The sequence below is a fragment of the Balearica regulorum genome, chromosome 5 (genome assembly GCF_011004875.1).
Source record: "Balearica regulorum gibbericeps isolate bBalReg1 chromosome 5, bBalReg1.pri, whole genome shotgun sequence".
Lineage (NCBI taxonomy): Eukaryota > Metazoa > Chordata > Aves > Gruiformes > Gruidae > Balearica > Balearica regulorum.
In genome coordinates, this window is record NC_046188.1 from 40,407,691 (window position 1) to 40,429,314 (window position 21,624).

Consider the following 21,624-nt stretch of genomic DNA (forward strand, 5'->3'; position numbering starts at 1 on the left):
CCAAAGTAAACACAGAATTATGCAATATCTAATTTAATACAGTAATTGGCTTGCTTTAGCACCTAAGCATAAATGAGATTGATGTCCAAACATTCCATACCAGGATTACTAGAGGAACATTACTTTTTTCTTTCATTTTTTTAACAGCTTATTGAAGCTAAATAAGTACTCATTAATGACACCTGATATGGCAACTAATGGTTGGTTGTTTTTAAAAGATGAAAACACCTAATGTAGTGCTTCTGAGAAAAAAAACTAAACAAAAAAAACCCAAGACCATCCTTGGTACTTCCCTAAACTAATAACTGTCTTCAATAATTCTGCCATGTCTACAAGAAGCAAGAGCTACAAATTACCAGGATTCAACAAACTACTTTACTTAAACCTTAATAGCTATTAAGTCCTGAGTGGAGGGGCTATTCACAGTTCCGTACAAATAGCTGTTGAGACAAGCAATTCCCAGCATATTTCACGCTAGCACCATTCCCCACTTTCTGAAAACAGAATGTCCCAAGAATTAGCCCTACCAGCCATACATGCCTTATAAATATTGCACCACATGGTACATCAAAGAAAGTGCAGAGTAAAAGCATAGTTTTCCGCCATGAACTTCTGGTGATATCCACAAATGCCACAAAGTATACCTGAAAGCAAGTCCTGGAAGATGGAATTAATTCTAACTGGCGTTTCAAAATAGAACTGCTATAGCCATGTTACACCTACCACAGAATAGTAGTCCTTAGGATTTGGGGGTGATATGATGCAAGGCTGGCAGGTGCCAGTCCCTTTCCATTAAAAAATCTAGGACAGCAATTCTCAGCAGATTGATCTAGTATCTCTGCACAGAACTAAATCAGATGCAATGCCATATTAAATAGATGAGTCAACAAATCATTACCTATTTCATGAAGATTAAGGCAAACGTAGTTGCAACTAATCAGTTTTCGTACATGTGATACGTCTTACAGCAGAAAGATGCACATTAGACAGTTGAAAGACCGTCTTTGAAAGCAGAAAGGAAGCTTATGTGGAATTTACCTAGACCAAACATTGAAGCAGTAAACTGAACAATAAGCAATCATTTATGTAAAAGCCACATTAAGAAGACTGGAGTAAGCACATTTGTACTTTTTTAGATGTAACTGGAGCCAGAGACAATGTGTGAAGAGGAATGAAAAATCCAACCCCACAACCTAGCTCCACAAAAGAAATTAAGTTTTCCATTCTTTGTAGAAAATCAGAAGGAAGGAAGATTCTGGGACTACTTTTTTTTTCCCCCCTAAGGTAACATTATCATTAGCGAGGTAAACTGTATCTTCACAACCACCTCCTTAATCCTTTTAGCATTTGTGTACATTTTGCCCACACCAATTGGTACCATTTCCCGCTTGATGTAACGCCGTACAAAGCAAGACATCCATTCAATTAGTACTATTTACTTCAGAAACTTCTACTTCTAGGGCTACTATGCAAGGGGACAGAACTAAGTCTGGCCACTGGATTGTGATACACTATATGGGGTTCAAGGGCTAGGGCAATGAGCAGAACCCACTTGGTTCAGACAACATCTTGCCATCTACTAGAAGCAGGCAGCAAGACAATGTGGTAGTAGACAGGAGATCTACCATCACTGATGGATTTGAGATGTGTTCTCATCTCTGAAACCTATGCCCTATGGCAAGACAATCAGCAGCTGGCTGCTCACATAACCAGAGCTACAGGTGCCTTCCTACTGAAGAGGCACAGAGCCATCATTACCTGTGCCACGGTATTGGCAGCCGCTCTCCTATGCGGAGATCACCTATACAACTAGAAGAAACTCCAGGGAAAGAGCTCCTGAATGCATAATCTTAACCTCAGGTGGGACCTTTTGAGGGTGAGGGAAGCAGTATGTTGTGGAAGTGGTCCTGCCTATCTCAGTATCATTAGCCATATGCACTGGATCCATGTCACTTCCTTTTAGCAACAGCACAGCCCCTCTGCTCTTTCTCCCCCACCCAAAGCTCCAGTGCTAGCACTTGCAGAAGTGGAAAAAGGGAAGTCATCCCATTGAAAACAAACCTGGAAAAAAGAAATAATTTTTATCATTTATTCAATTCAAGAAAGGAACATAAAATCACACAGACCCAGGATGCTAAACTGCAATTCAGATGTGCAGGAAGATTAGCCATCATCAGGCAAGACTGGAGATGTCATGATCCAGCATCTCAGACAATCCCAGGATACATCACATTTCCAAAAAGTTTCTTACCTCTGAATACCATTTTTTTTTCCTTCTGAAATAGGGAAGATGAAAAAGGGTAATAAACTATCAAATCAACCCAATTCCTGCAGATGAGAGACAACATCCAACAGAAGGCAAGCCATTTTGTGGAAAATTTCTTTTTTTCCCCAACCACGTAACCATACTCCTTCACAGCAAAGCACTGCAGTACATTATTAAGAAATTAAGATGGGAAACCAAGGAATAAGGAAATTAAGACAGACTCAGATTTTCATCCTGGATTTCCTAAAGTTGATCAAAACAATTCTTTTTTATCATCCTCAGGATTTTCAAAACAAGAATAACACTTCCACAATTAACAGGACCTCACGCTGTATTTGGTGTATCTGTATTTCTACCTCAGAACTGCCTGCCTCAAAAAAAAAAAAAGGGAGAACTAAATCTACAATACTAGAATAGCAATTTAACAGTTGTTAAATTAATATGTTAGAGCAATTTTTTTTTTCACTTGAATGATGAATATTGTTTACTCTGTAAGATTTGCAGAATTGGGTCCTTAGCTTAAAGCCAACAAACACTATAGGCAGAAAAACCATGTTGACTTTTTCTAGTCCCAGTTATGCTCCTGATCCGTGCATAGGCAAGATACTAAACATTATGTGGATACAACTACCTTGAGAACAAACTCTTGCACACAAAGTAAAGGTCCAAAGCAAGAGTTAATTACACAGAGAATAACTGATTACAACTGAAAATAAAATTGAAGTATAGGATCATGTCTGAAATGTGAGGTAATGGACATGAAATGGTATTATGCCTGTATCAACAGCTAAGACTGTGTATTTAAGCAATACAGGTCATTTCAGAGGGACAAATTCTGTACTTTTAAGGAGGAGGAAAACTTTCACATAGTACTATGCATACATCTTTTTAAAGGGGTGTACATACCTCACTAGACAGCAAAGAAATACATAAATACCTCAGCTGTTCAAGTTTGTGCCAAGCCAAACTTACAAGCTTTTCTTTAATGCCTTTGAACAACTATGAATGTTTGTATTGCAGTATTGAGGAAAAAATAACAGTGACCTTATCTAGATGATAACATAGACTTTGAGTACTCCTTTTGAAAATCCAAGACAAAGTATTCAGATTGGTAAAAGGCTAAGAGAAAAACTAGAAAATTATCTTGATGTACCACTGTTCTATTCCTAGGGGCAGCACAGAAATTACTTAGTTACCATCCCATTCATTGCAGACTGGTGGAGGAGTCCTAGGCCATCTAAGCTAGTGGGTCAGAATTTGCCCAAAATAAAACCTGAAGAAAAAAAGCCACAGACATTTAAATGAAATTATAATCAATCCATATTCAATATTAACACGATGCACCTATCCAAAACACACCCAGAGAGTTCAACAAAGCATTCAGTGACTCTCTCCTATTTGCCAGTTGCATACAGTAAATCCAAGACATAGCTTAGATTACAAAAATATATAATCAACCATGAACAGGCTGTTACAAAAACAATTATAGAAGCTTTCAGTAAATATCCCGGCAAAAATATACAAGCTGATTGAATTGCAGTCCTTCATTCCCTTGCATGAGGCTGTCTTTCTGCTACCTAGCTAAGAGAAATACACAGGGCTGCCCAGTTGCTCAAAGACTGAGTGGCTTTTTGCAGGGTACTTTCTTTACATAGGAAAATCCATGCATAGCACAGTTGAGAGGCACTTTAAATGAACAAATTGTCACTGAAAAACAAAGTCATGTAATTTAAAAAAAGAGCAAGTAATCCTAATCCTTCCCCAAACTGGAAACTTTTAACATTCAGATGGATGGGGTGCTGGGCCATCTTGTCTAGACTGTGTTTTTGCCAAGAAAGGTTGGACCAGATGATCCTTGAGGTCCCTTCCAACCTGAAATTCTATGATTACAATGTGTAAATAATATGTATACAAATGTCATGACACTTTCAAAGCCACCCTGTGCAAATCCAGCTAAAGAAAGAGCATGTTAATTAAGAGATGCTTTTCACGTAAACACCATAACCTAGGCAGAAATACCAAAATTTATAGACACAAACAAAATTGAACACTTAATATTAATTAAGTGCTGGTAATGTTCAAGGCCTGCTAAGAGGAGGGAGTGTACAATTAATTCTATCACCTAGACGCCTGATAATTCAGGGGGGAGGGAGGGAAGAAACCAAAAAAAGCCCCTATATTGGTAAATACCTGCTAAAATACAAAAAGCAAAAAGCAAAACCAATACCACAACCAATGAATCCTATAAAACCTCGTCTGTGTAAGACCTTAAACCACACACTCTAAAATATCATACACGATATTTTCAGGCTGGGTTAGGGAATTTGACACACAGGTGATTTATGTTTCAACCTGAAAGGCAATGACTCAACATAAACGCAGACTCTGCATTGATTGGGACTACAAGGAAGAACTTGCACAGGAACCCGGCCCAGCACAAAGCACTAAACCTTGACTAGTACCACCTTAATGACACGTAAATTCTTTCTCGAGCTTTTTAAACCAGATTAAGCCTCGCAGGCTTTTTGGAAACTGCATCACATCTCATTCTTGTAAATGAAAAATAGTCAGCAGAAAGATCATGTTAACCAGACTTTGACGATAAAATAGCCAGCCTTAAAACGAAAGAGTATATACTTTACAAGAGGCATATTAGTAAAGCAGGGGAAAAAGGCTGCAAAATTCATCTATCCCACTGCCGAGACATAAGCCAGCCACAACCCCCGAGAGCATTCTGTACAGCTCTGTAGCCCTGCGTTTACAGTGACCTGTACAAATCAAATGAGTTATCAACCGTCTTTTTATGAGAAAAAGTACCCACTTATTTGCCACAGAATTTAGATTATTACTTTGAGTAAGAAACAAATATTTGAGCAAAAAGCCAATCCAGCAATTAAGTTTCATGGGACTACAGTATTTGGCTATTTGCTTCACATAAACTCACCTAGTGCTACCAAGCTCCAGGAGAAAAAAAAAAAAAAATCCTAGAACAAAATTAGAAGATTACTCTTAAACACATTTAGAAGGAAGATACTTGCTTTTCCCCTCATACTGCACATACAAAGTAAAAATACAAACCCAATGCTCTTACCATTAGTTACTAAACAAAATTTATACCCAGCTTATACCAACTATGAACCAAGTTTCTCTTTGTGTCATTCCTTCATACTGGGAACAAATTCCCATGTCTCCACAAATTTTCACTTCAGCAGCTGATGAATTAATGCCTTTGAAAGCAGACTATCCTCTCAAAATCTTAAGTCAACACACAAAGATATCAGCTAACTGAAGCCCCAAGCATTTAACAGCCACTAAGCATTCACTTGGAAGGCAAACTGAGTACCTAGGAGAGCTTGGCAGTTATACTGCCAGTGGTGCCCATCAGCAAACTGCAGAGCCCTGGAAAAGCCAAGGTATCTCTAGTCCTGGTGAATTACAGAAACAAGCTTCTTTAACAGTCTAAAATCAGTTCACTGCTGAGAGCAGAGCTTCAACACAGGCTTGAACCACATTAATCAAGTTTAAACAATATTAAAAGTAGGAGAGAGACCTTTAAGGTTTGGGGTTTTCCCCTCCCTAGAAAAACAAACTGATCAAAAATGGTTACATCCAGATTAAGAACAGTTAACATACTTTAAGAGTGGTTCTGGCCAAGTGCACCAGTATATGTCTTTTCTTAATAGAAAAATTAAGAAGAAATTCCAAACGGTTTGGTCCAAGGCTTATTTGAAACCACTGTTTTACTTAGAAGGGTAATAACTGCTTCTGGCTTCAATATTAAAACCTACCAGCAAAATCTCAAAAATTCTACAGATTCAGCACTCAAAGAAGCCAAGAGCTTGTTTCTGACCCCCAAGCTCTGAAATGAACAGCTTCACATTTTCCTCAAGAGCACCTTTACATTTTCACATCCATATTCCTCTTTCAGCCAATTTCTCACACACAAATCATTTGTCCCAACACACTTTCAGTCACAACTCTGCAGAAATAGAAAACACATAAATTATCATCCAGAAACATCTTTAAGCCACCACATCTGATAACTATAGAAGATCAGGACTCTGCAAAGAATTACTCTGCAAGGACAAGTGCGGAACAAAGCAATTCAAGTTTTCATAGAGGTATCTCCTACAACACACTTAAAAGGATTCTGGATGAATGTGTAACTGTAGTTACATGTGACATGCCATTTATACTTCTAGACTGATGGCAGCCTATTAATGCTTGTGAGTCTCAGTCAATAAAAATGAAAACCAAGAAGAAAAAAAAAAACAACCCACTGCCTCCTGCACAATGGAACAGTCTTCCTAATCTTGCTCATTATGAAAATTTTCTTCTTTCTGATGCAGCATCTGCTTTAACTACACACTGTAAAGAACATCAGTTCAAAATGAGTATTTGATGGATCCCACAATTAATATGAGAACAAATCCTCTTCCAGACACAGCCGTGTCAGTCTGAGGTTACTGCACTTAGCTCATCCTTAGCTCCTCATCCTCCACTCGCCACTTACCACCCACATCAACATGCCAGCTGAAAAAAATGGAAGAAGACTCTCCAATTTATTTGAGGTTTTTATCAGCCAAGTCAGCTGAAAACAGTTTGCTATAGGTCTTTGTTAACCAGGTCATTGATGGAAAGGTACTGTTCCAGAAAAGCTCAAGGAAATTTAAATCAGAGCTACTATGGCCCCATCTCCCAGCCCCGATCTCATTCCTTTCAATGGGAAGTCCCATTCCCACCCCCTGATCTGGACAGTCAGTCAGTTCAGAAACATGATCCAGCCAAAATCCAACAAAACAAAAAAGCAATTAATTACCAGTGTGATCAGCTCCCTGACTCTGCTTAATTCACAGCCCCAAAGGCTTCCTTGCCAGCAGAGGAAGATGCACAGTCAAGAAGAAGGCAGGACCACCACAGCCCCAGTTTAAGCTACCAAGTTTCTTGACAAGCTTAGGCAAAACTAAAATAGAGCTGCTTCAGAAAAGAGTGGTCACAGCCACCACCTCCTCCTACGCAAGCAATAACATTTGCGTAGCCATGAAGTCAGCCAGTTCAGGCAGCTGATCCAACTAAAGCTCAGTATTTTTCTGTACCAACGTTTTCAGCTGGATCAGCAAAGAAGGACCATCAGGGAAAAATAGCTCCTTTTGGTGAAAGCAACACCAGAGAAACCAAAGCTGCTCTGGTAGTGATGCAATAACATGACTGTAGAGGACGTGTTAAGTCTTAGCTTCATCAAGTCTATGCTTGGTATTCCGTAGAAAAAGACAGGCAATACGCTCTAATGTCACTTATTAAAATTGAGATCCCTGGACTGAACAAGTAATCTATAATCTTAATATACATTCACTGATCAACATAAACTCCAAAAGCAAGACTAAGGCCGTGATTTCATATTAGTTTAAACCTAGCTTGCTTGATAAGCTGTCAAAATAAATAAAAATATAAACAACATTTGACACCACACACCCCCAAAACAGAACAAGGTCGGCAGTGTGTCAGATGAGTGCAGTAAGGTAAGACCCCCAAAGTCAGCAATTACACCAGCTTAGGCTGCCACAAGAATCTCTTACCTGAGATATTCTGTAAAACATATTTTCTAGACTGCAGAAGATTTACTTTTCTACAGCATCAGGGCAATTTCATTTTTTTCCCCAATGTTATGCAGCTCCACCAATATTCTATTCCACTAGTGGAATAAAAACAACTATAGGTGGAATTCAAGAATCCTGTACAGTGCTGTAACAACCTCTTATGAACATGTGATAAAAAAAATGATCTACAACAATATGTTTTCCTGATAGCCCATATTCCTGGGAAGGCAAGCACTTCTGCAAGGATTTTCACTGTCATTTCAGAAAGTTTCTATCCCACCACACTCATTATGGTAGGAAAGAAAAAGTACATACAGATAATTCTGACACCACGCAGCTATATCAAATGACAAAATGTAATACCTAGAAGTCTTGCGAGTTTTAAGAGCCCAGCGTGGCTTGTTGGTTTGGGGTTTTTTTTTCCTTCTTAAATGCATAATGCTGTCAGCTATTAATACAAAATCAGAGGGTTTCACAATGCCAAGGTAAGAAGATAAACAAACTTGTCTACTCTGTCTAGTTTACATGCAGCTTCAGCTTCCACACATTTAAGAGAAGTAATAAATGCAGGAAAGTAATTCCCAGGCTGAAAAATAAATTTTCTGCTAATAAGGATTTAAATAGCTGATTTGAATTGCATTTCATATATATACTTTAGGAAAAAAATGTCTTTGATGTGTTATGTTTAGACTTCTAGAAATCAGAGATTTCACTGAGGCTTAAAACCAACACTTTATTCAATTACAGATTAAAGAGTTTACTATAGGATAACTCAGGCTATCGAAAGAGTTTAAGAATCATAGGCAAGGACGAACACATATCAAATTCATTTTTTTGGACTTTGCTCACATTATTTTTTATTTCTTCTGTAAGATTTTTGCTAAGGGAAAAAAGCAGCATTTCCACAGAGAATTGCCAAGAGATGAAGAAATGGAAAACACACACACTGATGAGCAGAAAAACAATACTGTTTTTCTATGGTAACTATTAACTTCTGCATAATCATAAAGACCATTTCAGCAGTAACCATAGATCAATAAGTCAAACAGACCTGATGAGTCAGAAATCCATTTAAATATTTACACTTTTTGCTACAAGCTATACCTAGAGTATCTGGCTAAATCGAATGACTGTGTCTTCTATTTTACCTACTCTCATCATTCGGGAGCCTATCTGGAGAGGCAGGAAGATCAAAGATACAAATTGACAACAAAGCAAAACCAAACCAAACCCAACCCCTTAAAGGGTACAATCAGACATTGTTATCAGTTCTAAGTATCTCCTACTCTGGACAGCTGAATTAAGCAACATTGACGAGAACCTTGAAAACACAGTAGCACAGAGAATCAACCAAAGGCTCCCTTATCATCTCATAAACCATTAATGAGCAGGTTACATAAATCTACTGGACCGACAGAGTTGTAGACCGGAGCTGCTGCAAGACATTAACTCTCCTCTGAGGGATGCATCATTTCATTCTTGAAGACTGTTCATCTTCGTAAGTGCAATAAAAGGAGGTAAGCGCATTCCAAACAGAAGCTGCTTTTTAACCCTTCATTATCTACAGAAAATGGAGCGAAGCGATGCCTGCCCGTGGCCAGCGCTCACCCGGGCACACAGCAGCCCTCCGCCTCGCAGCACGCTGTTGCTCATCAATCCCTCCTGCGCCTTACAGGACAAGCTGAACCCGGCCGCCTGTTCCTTTGTGCAGCCTGGCGGGCTGCTGCACACGCAGAAAAGGGACCGGCGAAGCCACGAACCGGGTGAAAAGGGACGAGTTTCGCCGCGTACGGGGGCCCTTTCCCCTATAACTCCCGCTGCGAGAATGGGTCGTCAGCGCCCCCGCTTCGGAGCCTCGTCCCGACGCCTCCCAAACTTCACAGAGCCCCAGCCCCGGCTGAGACAAGGCAGAGGATTCAGAAGCCCAAACTTCCCGGAGCCCCGGCGCCTCCCGCTCGCTCCCGCGGCCGCACGCAGGGGCGGGAGGCGATACAAAGCGCCGCGCACGGCGACAGCCGGCCCGGGAGCGGCCGCGCCGGAGGGACCCTCTGACGGAAACCTGGCCGGGATTCAAGGCCTAGGAGAGACCGCAGGCATAGGCGGCCCCGGGAGAGGGAGACCAGGAAGCGGCAGCGCCCCGGGGGTCGCTCCCCCGGGCCAACGGCTCGGTGTTACCCACAGGGCGCTCGCCCCTACGGCCGCCCCCCGCGGGCTCCACCTGCGCAGGGCCCCCGCCCCACCCCGAGGATCGCGCCGGGGCCCACCCCGCGGCCCCCCCACCCTCTCACGGGGCGGGGACCGGAGGGCACCCCCGCCTCTCTCCCGGCCTTCGCACGCACTTTCTCGGGACACCACCGCTCCCCCACCACCCCTCCGCCGGCCCCCTCAGGCTTCCCCCGCCTCCAGCGGCCCCCCCCGCGCCCGAACCCCCCCGCACCCCGCGGGGCTCGCACACCCCCGCCACACCCGCCCACGGCTCCGAGCCCCGCCTGCCATGGCGAAGGCCTGTACCCCGCACCGCGGCCCGGCCGCACTCACCTGCTGCCCTGCAGCCTCCTCCTCTCAGCGCCTCCCCAGCCGCCCGTCGCCACCGAGCAGCGCCGCCGCCGCTGCGCCCCCCCCCCCCCCGCCCCACCGGCAACTGATCCCGCCCCTGTCGCCCGCCACGCCCATCCCGGGGGCCCATTGGCCGCCCGGTCCGTCGCCCGGCCTTTGGATTGCTGCGAGGAGCTGCTCGTCAAAGTCCCTACCCCGCCTCTCTCCGCCCACGCGTCCCGAGTGTTTTATTCACGCCGGGGCTTTGGCGCCCCCACTCCTTTAATGCCGCTCCTGATTGGCTGAAGCGGTCGAAGCGGAGCGCCAGGGTAGGCAGCCAGAGGTGCCAGCTGCGGCGATGGGCCCGCCTCCCCGCTCGGGGTTAGGCTGCGTTGGCCCGGCGAAGAGTTGCGTTGCGCGGCGGGAAGGCGGGTGGCCGTTACCTGGGCCGCGGCGGCCGGTGCTCCCTATGGGGTCGGGGCAGAAGCTCGCTCCCTGCCCGGCTCCTGGAGACCCTCCGGCACTGATGTGCTAAGTGGGGACCTGCCTCCCACAGAGCGTTTTGCCGTCTGTTTCCGATTTGGCTCTGCCGTGGGTCTTATTCCCTCACATCAGGGTGGTGGCTTCTCGACAGGCAGGCCCGCAGGGCAGAGCCATCCTGCTTTGGGGTTTCCATTCTTCCAAGCTCTGGAAGCACTGGGAGCTGGCTGGCCGGTTGCCAGCTTCTGGAGAGCCCCTCACAGGAGAGGCAGCTGCCCTGGCGTGGGCCACACAAGGAGGACGCCGAGGAGGATGGCTCCCACGGGCCCAGCTGCAGGGCATGGTGCCACCTTGGTTTACCCCCAATAAGCCATGTGTGAAAAGTGTCACCTTCCCGAGGTGAAACGTGCTGCTAATGCCAGCTCTCCAGAAATTGTGCACATGATGTCCTCTATCAGATAGAGGCCAGGTTTGCAGGGAAAATACAAGCAGGCTCCTCTCTGCCACACATTAACCTCCGTGATTGGGACTTTCTGAGATCCAAAACGTTCTTGGGTTTCCTTACTTCAGCCCAAGAAGCACAAGCGTGCCTCCATTTTCAATGCGGGGGCAGTGCCAGGTGCTGAATTCAGCCGGGAGGGTGCACTTCAAAAGGGAGCCACCCAGGGGAATCCTCTGCATTTAGTACCGGGGGGCTTGGCCTGAATGCGTTATCCAGAATCCATATTTCCAACATCTGCCTCCTCTCACCAGACTTTCAAGCAGCTACTTAATCCAAAATGCAAGCCAGAACAGTTCTGGGAGCATTTAGCTGCAAAGAAAAAAAAAAAAAAAGGAAAAAAAAGAATGAAAAAAAACCCTCAGGAAATTGAAATGTGAAGATTACATGAGGTTTCTCTGCACCATTATCTTCTCCCTGCATGCACCATCCCCCTTATTCCTCTTTGTTTCCAAATCAGGCAAAAGAAACAGAGCAACAAAGAACATGGGCCTTAATGTTAACTGGCAAACAGCCAGAAAATAAAGCAACTGAAATCAGTGGGAATTTCAGAACATGATATGTAAACATCATTTACCAAGTTCATGTAGGAGGTGCTCGGGCAGAAGTGCAAGTATGACACTGACTCTGAGTTTCAGACTGATGCTCTGACCCCCAAATCACCCATTCTTCACAAATTAAACTAAGAAGAAAATACTTTGGTTTTTTTTCTCTTACATTTTTTTGAATATCCCTCTGCTTGGAAAGCAAAACCAAAGCAGAGAGCTGCCTTCCCTCTCACAGTTGCTTCTCAGTTACTTTCAGGCTGCTGCTCTCAGCCAGCAGCACAGCACAGCTATGTTTGAGCCAAACATGTTCCAAAATGACCAGACAGACAAGATATTTCTACCAGTCCAGAGTTTTCTTCTGTTTTTATGAAACCTAGAGACATTCCTGACCTGGTATAGCTCATAATAGATTGTATTCCCAGTAGCTTCAGCTTAACTCTTCATCTTATTCACAGTCTCTGAATCTCTGACAATTTTTTTTATAAAGCATGGTGCCCTAAACCTTAATTTCTAAGGAACAATTCCCATATTATAAAGATGCTCTACTTCTAAATGAAAAGTATTTGAGGGCTGGCAAGGAAAAGGCCAGGACATACTATTGTTAATAAAGTTCTAACGTATGCTTCAGCTATATATAGCTTTTAGTAATATTTATTAGACAGTTAAATTGATTTGTTGCCATTACAGCTTCTCTGCTCAGCTGTTTGTATCTCTCCCTGACTGGACTTCCCCATATAGTGACTGAAGGGAAAGGAGGCTGTGGTGGGAAGGGAAAGGAAGATGACCCTCGAAGTCACCTAGCTGGACAAGTCAAGCATCTAATGCAGCAAACTGCACATTCGGAGTGCTGCACTGCGGGTCCAAGTCACGTTCTGTGTAGTCAGTCTTCCTACAGAGAGTTTCCATGTGAGGGGGGAAATTAATTTTCCAAGGCCTGATACTGGAAGCAAGGCTTCAAGGTGCTTTAATCCTTATGGACAACAAAGAATTGGGAAAAACTTCATAGCATTCCCCAGAAATCCAAACCAATTTCCCCCTTTCCACCTTTCCTTTACAAGTGAGAACAGGCCTCCGTGGGTAATATGCAGGATAAATGGGCTTGGCTGTTCCTGTCACGCCCACTTACTCGTGTCAGAGGTGCCCTTCCAGCCAAGATCCTTGCTGGTCTCAGTGGGATGGCAGGGTAGTATGCTATCCCCTGAGGACCCGAGACTGTATTACACACACACTCATGATAACGCAAACTCCATATCCTCATTGCAGATACCCGGAGGCTTAACATCATTCTCCCCTATTGGCTATCTAAAACAATGTCAGTGATTAAATCTCCCTTCTCTAATCACACTATAATATTATCCCTTCTAGGAACAAGCCATACCAGTATAAGTGCTACAACATAAGCATTTTTATGCTGCTGTAACTGTGCTCACCCAAGAGGAATTCCATCTTTTTGACAAGACAGGTAAAACAGTGGGAGCTTGTGTGTGTGAATGAGCACTTCGAATGTTCAAAAATACTTCTAGAAGGTGCCATATTGTCTAGCAGCAATACAAATCTACTACAGGAAGCAAGTACACAAGTACTCCGTGGGCTTTCTCCTGTCTGAGCGATATGGTTGCTAAACCAAGACATCCTGTTTGCACCATATTTCCATATTGCTAGTGCTGCATCAGAGGTGAGTGAGCAATTTCAGAATATTTCAGAAAAACTTCAGTATAGGCAGCTTTTACAGGAAATAAAAGGTAAAGTCTTTTGCAAGGCTTCTGAAAAGGAGAAACTTACAGAAGAAGCAAATGTTGAATGGTGCTGCTATATGTTAGCACAGCTATCTGTTCATTTTGAAATAATAGGTATAAATATATTTAATGAGCAAAGCTATGCAGCTGCCATCATTAATACAGAAAGGATGTGAATAGCAAGAATCCTTTAAAATCTTTCTTCTATGGAAAAGCATCACCCAAACAGCTTGTCAAGCATGGTCTGTTCATATCAAAAGAATATTCTCTAGCACAAGATACACAATGCATGCAGGAACAACTTGACTATACCTTCTATCTCAATTGTCTAGATGCAATTAATCTTATGGGGCAAGTACTTCATTCAGGTTCTCTTTGCTTTCATTTTAGGATCGGGATGTTCTCCTCATGGCCATTTACTTCTTCCGCTGAAAAGCAACAAGGCTGGAGTCTTGGAGTCTGCAGCTTTGTGTTTAGTCACTGCCTACAGAGTCACTGCAGATGGTATCTGCTCAATGGTACCAAATGCTAGATGGCATCTATTCAGAACCTAAAACCCCTCATAAAATTATTTCAAAATACTTACAAAGTACATATGCCATGTCAAGGGGGTAAGCTCAGTGGAGGGTCCTACTCAAATACGTTATGTAAAGTCAGCTTTAACTTACAAAGTATGTATTTTAGTGTCACACAGGACAAGAGGAAATGTCTGTGCTTCCAAATCGCTCAAAAAAAAAAAAAATTCATAGGACTGGACCTTGTGATTATTATTTTTATGAATTTGTTTTAATTGGACTGTTCCATAGCAAGGAAGGCTTCTTTTCTCAGTGGGGCTTTGTGAACAAGATAACCAGGATTAAAGACTACAACCAGTCACTGAATAAGAAAATCCCTGAGAAGAGAGAAACAGCTGGAGAGAGGCCAAAATCTCTGCCAAGAGATGCTTCAGTGAGTGAGTGCATTCACTCTGATGAGGGGGACCAGAGGATAGCTCTTGAGAAACAGTTCCTGAATTAGCTTTTAGTCTTATCTGGCAGTGAACCTTGTAGCTTTCCCAACGAGAAGCAGGCTTCACAATCCAGCCCAGTGTCCTTCCAGTGATGACATACTGGATGTCGCTAGGCTGTATGAGAAAGATTGTCAGGGCCCTAGCTAAGGAAACCCATTCGTGAAGGCCTGAAATGTTCTTTTTCCTTACTGGGTATTGCTTTTGGCATGAGAACAAAACTGACAGTACAACAGGAAGATTGCCAACAAAGTAAAAGTGAGAAAAAGGATTAAACCGAGTTTAACTTTCTAAAAGTGATTGGTTTACATTAATGGTTTGCCGGGGACACAGACAAAGTACTGGGCAGTTTGGATGGTGATGAACAACTCGGTATCCAATACACAAAGAATTGAAAAGGATTTTGCCCTTTCCACTCATTAGTGAAGATTGCTCATAGCTTTGCAGGATCAGGCCTTATCCGAACTGCTTTTTAAACTCAAGATTACCATTATTTGAACAGAGAATGGCATAAGGTTAAAATATCAAATGAACCCTACATCTGTTTGAGGTGCCATTTACTTACTTCTTCTGAAGTCACTTGTGGCTCTTTAATAAGTTGTACTCACCACTTTTTTTATGTCCTCTTAAATAAAATGTGTGTGGCTCTTGGCAATGCAGCTTATACGCTCATAAAATCTCAGTAACTTTGTGCTAAATTCTAATTAAGAAATGTAATTGAGCCTCTGGTTGCTACTCTGTCTATGTGAGCATCAGCTGGGGACCACCTAATCATTAAGAGATCTGTGCTACTTTCCCTTTTGTTTATTTAAAGAGCTGTACCTGCCACTGTTCTTTCTTTATGGCAAATTCCCTTGAAATACTAGACAATGAATGGAAACAGCATGTAGACCTTGTGGCTATTCCTAGACAACCATCTGAGTACTCTATAAGTGACACTGAAGCTCTCTCTTTTTGCCGTAGGTCAAAACCCTTTCTTGTGTCACGCAGAAAAATAGCAACATTCTTTATTCCCGAAAGCATTTACTATTAGAAAGGGTAAATTGTCAAAAGAAACATTCTATTGTTACAGAGATTTCACCATTATTATTTTCCACTGTGTCCTTCACTCTGAGACTTTGTTATACATTAAAAAAAAAAAAATCCAGGGCCAATCATCTGTCTCTCAGCAGTATAAAGTGACATCCGTACGAAGATCAGAGCTCTCAAATGAGACTTTGAACCTGCCGTACTGGTAAACATCCAGAATAGCTTTGCTGCAGTCATTGCAGATATTCTGGTGTAACTCAGGTCAGGCTCTGTGTACAGTGCCCAGCTTCTCAGAAGAATCAGTTGCACTCCAGCAAATTAAACAGTAACACAAATAACAACCCAGACGCCCAGATTTTTCAAAGGTCTTTTCCCCCCCAAGCCTATTTAGCCATGCTTACATATAATTAAAGCATACAATAGCCTAACTTCTACCATATTGCAAAGTGCCTGCATCTCGGTTTTGTTAAGGGCCCAGTTCTGTTGAAACGGTTTCAGCTGATAAGATTATTCTGGTAAGCAGGGCTTAACCTTGAGAAAACAAAGACTGGATTGAAATAGAGAGTTCACCCTTCCCTTCTCTTCCAGTCTACACATGCATGCACAGGCTGCCTGCGCTTCCCTCTCATTTTAAACCCCATCCACGCCAGTCATCTTGCCAGGAAAATGCGAAATCCCCCTCCACGCGTGTTTTCCCACCACAGGGGGTGCAGAGCGCTGATCGGCCTCTGCCACCTGCTGGCAAAGCCGAAAACGTTCAAGACATTGAACCAGAGGCAAAAGTGCTGCCTACACACCTCTAAAATCTGGCTCCGTTAGTTAAAACCATCATAGTACAAACAGGGCAACTTTCTGCTGCTGTTGCTTTTCCCACAGCTTTGGCTGCAAAGGCAGAACCCTATTGGAAAAACACCTCCAAAATTAAAATAGTTGTTACATACGTACAAAATGGGTCTTGGCCGCTTATAGAACAGCGATGGGATGCGAGGCTGGTTTGTGTTGGTTTTAATGCAATTAAAAAAACATTAAACCTTTACGATGTCTGCACCTGTTCTAGAATTAAGACTTAACAGCTGAACTCATCCTCATTAGGCCTGACTAATGATTTCTACTCCTGAATTGTGGTAAAATCGAATTGTGGTAGATCTGGGTTGAAACACTGGCAATGGTAAAGTTAAAAGAGGTGAAAATTTGCTTTTCAGCTGTATATCCTAGGCCTGGTATGCTAAGTTACCCACGCAACAGATCTGCACATGCCTTGTGAATGTTAGCTGCTTGTTTTACATATTGTGTGTAGCTGATATTCATATATGTGAGAGGTTAATAACACCCTTGTGAACCAGAGGGTGCCTGGGCACACTTGGGTAATTGCTCCAGTTAAATGCTTTAGACTCACAGCAGCCTCTGGAGATGAAATTCTCATGTAAAATCCATTCCCATGAATTATCGGAGTCTATCAAAGATTTTTCTCACAAAAGTACTGCATTTCTTGTACTGAAGCTTGTTCTTCATCAGAAAAGCATCCACGCAGTCTGACAATACAAACCCCTACAGCTTTTCACATTTGCCACGAGCGGAGTCTTGCTGGTCTGTCCTCTACCCCCAGCAAAGCTTTCTGTGCCCAAGCTGCAGCCTCTGGAAGCGCAGAGCAGCCCTCAGGCTGCCGAGTACCTGCAGACCCACCGACACTGTCCTTCTGGGAAGCTTCAGGCCTAGGAGAGAGGAGGAGAGAGAACACAGGTCTGCCTGGGTTATTAGGCAGTTAGTGGATTTGGGGGGAAAAAAACCCAAAAACCCACAACAAAATACTACATGACATGACAACCTTTTGGTTTTCGGGATCCTTCAAGAGGACGTAGCCTTTCACCTGACATCCCCATTAGAGGTAGAGGAAAGGGGTGGGATGGCACACCAGAACTAGGCTTCATCCAAGCTGGATTTCTATTCCTTGTGCAACAGAACCTTATGAAATAGGTGCTACCTCATCTCACCTCATAAGGCTGCAAAGTAACTGCATGCTGTCCAAAAGCATATCTTTATGGTACACCTCCAGAAAAAAATCTTTTCTGCACATGCTTAGAGCGTACTTACAGAAGGCAGCTTTCCATCCAGGGAACAGACAGATCTACAGTAGCTCCTGGTGAGATCACCTCGCTTTCCCTTCTTCGGGGAAGGGGGAAGGAAATAAGCCTGCTCTATTCTAAGTGGGCGCGATGATAAAACATAAGACACTCCGTTTCATACAGCATCACAAACACACATTTAAAACTCCCTTCCGCGGGCAGACGCGGGGTCCATCTCCCCAGAAATCCCGGGTCCGGGACGCTCCCGGGTGCACCCACACGCCCAGGCCCCGGCGGAAGCGGCGGGGCGGAGCGGCGCGGTGAGGGAGACCATGGCGGCGAGTGGCGCGGAGGAGCAGCAGCAGCGGCGGCGGCTGGGACTGGGGCGGCTCTCGGCGCTCTCAGTGTACCGGCGGGCGGCGGGGGCCGGGCGGCTGGAGCGGCGCCGCCGCCGCGGGACGCCGCTGCTCGCGGGAGGAAAGCGGGCCAAAGGGCGGCCGAGGCGCGGCGGCGCGAGAAGCTGCGGCCCGGAGCCGGAGGCCCCACCACCGCCGCCGAGCGCCGCCCCGCCGCCTGGCCGCGTGGAGCGGGCCAAGGCGCCGCCGGGGCGCGGCGAGGCGGGAGGTGGGTGCCCGGGGCCGGAGACGCCGCCGCAGCCGCCGCCGATCGTCGCCGCCCCCCGCAGCCGCGTGGAGCGGGCCAAGGCGCCGGCCGGCAGCCCCGAAGCGAAGCGACAGGGCGGCCCGCGGCCGAGAGGAGAGGGCGGCGGCGGCGTGGTGGGGCTGCTGCAGCGGCTGGGGCGGCTGGAGGACAGCCGGCAGCGGGCGGCAGAGCTGTTCCGGTGGCTGGTGGCGCCGGTGGCGCCGGCGGAGTTCCTGGGACGGCACTGGGAGCGGGCGCCGCTGCTGGTGCGCCGGGGCGACCCTGGCTACTACGCGGGGCTGTTCTCCACGGCCGACTTCGACGCCGCCCTGCGAGGCGGCGAGGTGCACTTCGGCACCCACCTGGACGTGACCAGCTATGCCGAGGGAGTGCGGGAGACGCACAACCCATCTGGCCGGGCTCTGCCTGCCGTCGTCTGGGACTTCTACCAGAACGGCTGCTCCTTGCGGCTCCTCAACCCCCAGGCCTTCTCCCCCACTGTCTGGCACCTCCTCTCCATCCTGCAGGAGCACTTTGGCAGCATGGCCGGGGCCAACACGTACCTCACGCCACCTGGGACGCAGGGCTTTGCCCCCCACTACGATGACATCGAGGCCTTCGTGCTGCAGCTGGAGGGGAAGAAGCACTGGCGTGTCTACAGCCCCCGGACGGATGCTGAGGTGCTGCCCCAGTTCTCCAGCGCAAACCTCACGCAGGCTGAGCTCGGCGAGCCCGTGCTAGAGACTGTGCTGGAGGCCGGGGACATGCTGTACTTCCCCCGCGGCTTTATCCATCAAGGCAACTGTCTCCCTGAGGCGCACTCGCTCCACATCACTGTGTCCTCCTACCAGAGGAACTCCTGGGGCGACCTCCTGGAGAAGCTCCTCCCGGCTGCGCTGCAGATGGCCCTGGAAGAGGACGTGGAGTATCGGCAAGGGCTTCCCATGGACTACCTGGGGTACATGGGGGTCACCAACTCAGACGCAGTCGACGCTCGCCGAACAGCCTTTATGGAGAAAGTGCAGAGCCTGATCAAGAAACTCGTTGACTATGCACCCATCGATGCTGCCGTGGATCAGAGAGCCAAGTCGTTTCTTCACGACTGCCTCCCCCCGGTGCTTACGCAGAGTGAAAAGGCGCAGAGTGTGTATGGCTTCCCAGCCCGGTGGCAAGATGGAGGTCCCTGTGATGTCGATATACTGATAACAAAAGACACAGAAGTATGTCTCCTCCGCCATGGCATCATTAGATTGTGTAATGAAGAAGCGGGTGTGATGCTGTATTACACCACAGAAAACTCAAGAGTGTATCACAAGGAAGAACCCAAGTTCCTTGAGATAGATCCCGAATATACAGACAGTATCGAATTTCTCCTGTCTTCCTATCCAAACCACATCAGTGTGGATACCCTTCCATGTGAAACCTTGGAGGACAAGATTTCTCTAGCCACACTCCTGTTTGAGAAGGGCATTCTGACTACGAAGAAGCCTCTGGTACAAGTGTAACTCTTATTTTTTAACAAAATAAACATACATTTGTTTAGAAGGTGTTCTGTCTTGTTCTCGCCTTACACCTGCTAGGTGTGAATCAGCAGTCCAGATTGCGGTATCTCATCTAGGGGCAGGAGGGCTTTGGTGTGCATAGAGAAATTAAATGTTCTGATTACAGTGAGTATCTGCTCTAGGAGTGACTCTGCATGGCTGAGTGAGGAGGGAAGTGCTTAATTATTTTATTTTTTCTTTTCACTAGTCATATTACTACACCCTCGGTAGCTTCAGGAAGCTAGAGAACTTTCTTGCAGTCTGTAAATGATTGGTGTGTTTACACTGTTTTAAAGCAGCCTGCCCTACTGTGGGAAGTGCTGTCGTTACTCACAGGCAAATCCAGTGCTAGTCACCGTTCTGTGTGCCTGTGCTGTGCCGCACCGCACATACAGCGTGGCCTTCAGGCCTGTGCTGTGCTGCAAAGATCCCTTGGCCATGGGAAAAACTCATGCAACTCTTCCTAAAAACGGAGCCCACAGGCAGCTCCCACTCCGTGCCAGCGATTGCACCACCTGCGTGGTCTTGTCCTTAGCGAACAGTGCAGCAAGATGTTCTGCAAACGTGAGCTGCCGCGTTTGAAATGCTTGAGGGTCTGTCTCTACTTTTTCAGTCTGATAATTGCAAGCTGTCTTAGTGGTAGAATAACTTCCCTGGCAAGGAGATTATTGATCCTTTCAAGGCAAATCCTCTAATAGGGGAGTTTTCATGCTAGGTTCCGTATCAGGACCTAACAAATGACGTGAATACGTGCCTGGCCACATGGCCAGTTCCTGTAAATACTGGTGAGCCTCATATGCGCTTTCCCATAATGCTGTTCTGTCATCCCAGTCAGCAGGTGAAGGATAGTCTGTCTTTAAAGTCTCTTGAAGCCGTATCCACAAGGAGCAAGCTGCATTACCCTGTGCTCCTCTGAGCTGCTGGGTCATCAGGGTTTTGCAAGATGGCACCCAAGCACTCTTAATTGTTTAGGATTTAAGTGTACACTACCTCCTCCAAAGTCCCATACTTGCAACAGCCAGTGCGCCAGCCTTTCCCCCATTTTTTGCCTGTATGCTTTCGCTAAATCTGGAAATGGGCTGTGTAAAATAGCACACCATGAGAGCGTGCTGATGTGCCCTGGGGGCCCCTTTATTTTGTGAATCACTAGTGACTGGGCAGAAATGCTGTTGCCAGACTCATCCTCTGACCCTTCTCTCTACTCGTCCTCACCAGAGGATCAAAGATCCATCCCATTCATCCCCCTGGCAAATACCTCGTGCCTGAGCGGTGCCCTTCCTGGGCTGCTCCATGTGCCCCCCCTTTGCACCACAGGCACCCGCACCATGGCTGCCTGCACCGTGGGCACTTGCAGCACAGGTGGCCGCAGCACAGACGCCTGCACCACAGGCAGCTGTATGGCAAGTGCCTGTGCCGCAGCTTGCTGCTTGGGGGCTGTGGTGCAGAGCTGCAGCAGTAGCCCCCGCACGTCTTTCTGCGTTGGCTGTTAAGCAACCCCATCTCCATTTCAAGCATATTAATAGCAACCAAAGGCAGCACAAATTCTCCTTAGCTTTTCCTTTCCCTGCCCACTGTTTTCTAAGAGCATAATACTTCAGCTGGGGTGGGGCATTCTGATAATGCCTCCTCAGTGTCTAAATCCACCGGGGAAACCGCCTGGGCCAAACACCTTGCAAATCCCC

At 45.8% G+C, this 21,624-nt stretch overlaps 3 protein-coding genes across 18 annotated transcripts in view; 1 reads left to right on the forward strand and 2 right to left on the reverse strand.

The window, feature by feature from the left end:
* The window catches only part of NUMB (NUMB endocytic adaptor protein), a 96,476-nt gene extending 85,977 nt beyond the window's left edge, over positions 1 to 10,499 (reverse strand). For 4 of the 16 annotated variants that reach the window (XM_075754340.1, XM_075754335.1, XM_075754336.1 and 1 more), the window contains exon 1: positions 9,472 to 10,168. The gene's annotated coding sequence lies outside the window, so the exon portion shown is untranslated. Of the gene's footprint in view, positions 1 to 9,471; positions 10,169 to 10,401 lie in introns of those variants that run through there. The other 12 variants (XM_075754357.1, XM_075754355.1, XM_075754341.1 and 9 more) reach the window with 12 other exon arrangements.
* Positions 6,277 to 21,624, reverse strand: part of MIDEAS (mitotic deacetylase associated SANT domain protein) — a 186,019-nt gene continuing 170,671 nt past the window's right edge. The window contains exon 14 of the transcript XR_012835706.1: positions 6,277 to 6,286. The gene's annotated coding sequence lies outside the window, so the exon portion shown is untranslated. The remainder of the gene's footprint in view (positions 6,287 to 21,624) is intronic.
* Positions 18,025 to 19,930, forward strand: RIOX1 (ribosomal oxygenase 1). Its single transcript, XM_010304847.2, has one exon. The coding sequence runs from the start codon at positions 18,092 to 18,094 to the stop codon at positions 19,904 to 19,906; it is 1,815 nt and encodes a 604-aa protein (XP_010303149.2). The 5' UTR covers positions 18,025 to 18,091; the 3' UTR covers positions 19,907 to 19,930.

What these genes read in the sequence shown, in the direction of transcription:
- RIOX1 (XM_010304847.2), top strand. Translation starts at nt 18,092, where the DNA reads ATGGCGGCGAGTGGCGCGGAGGAGCAGCAGCAGCGGCGGCGGCTGGGA.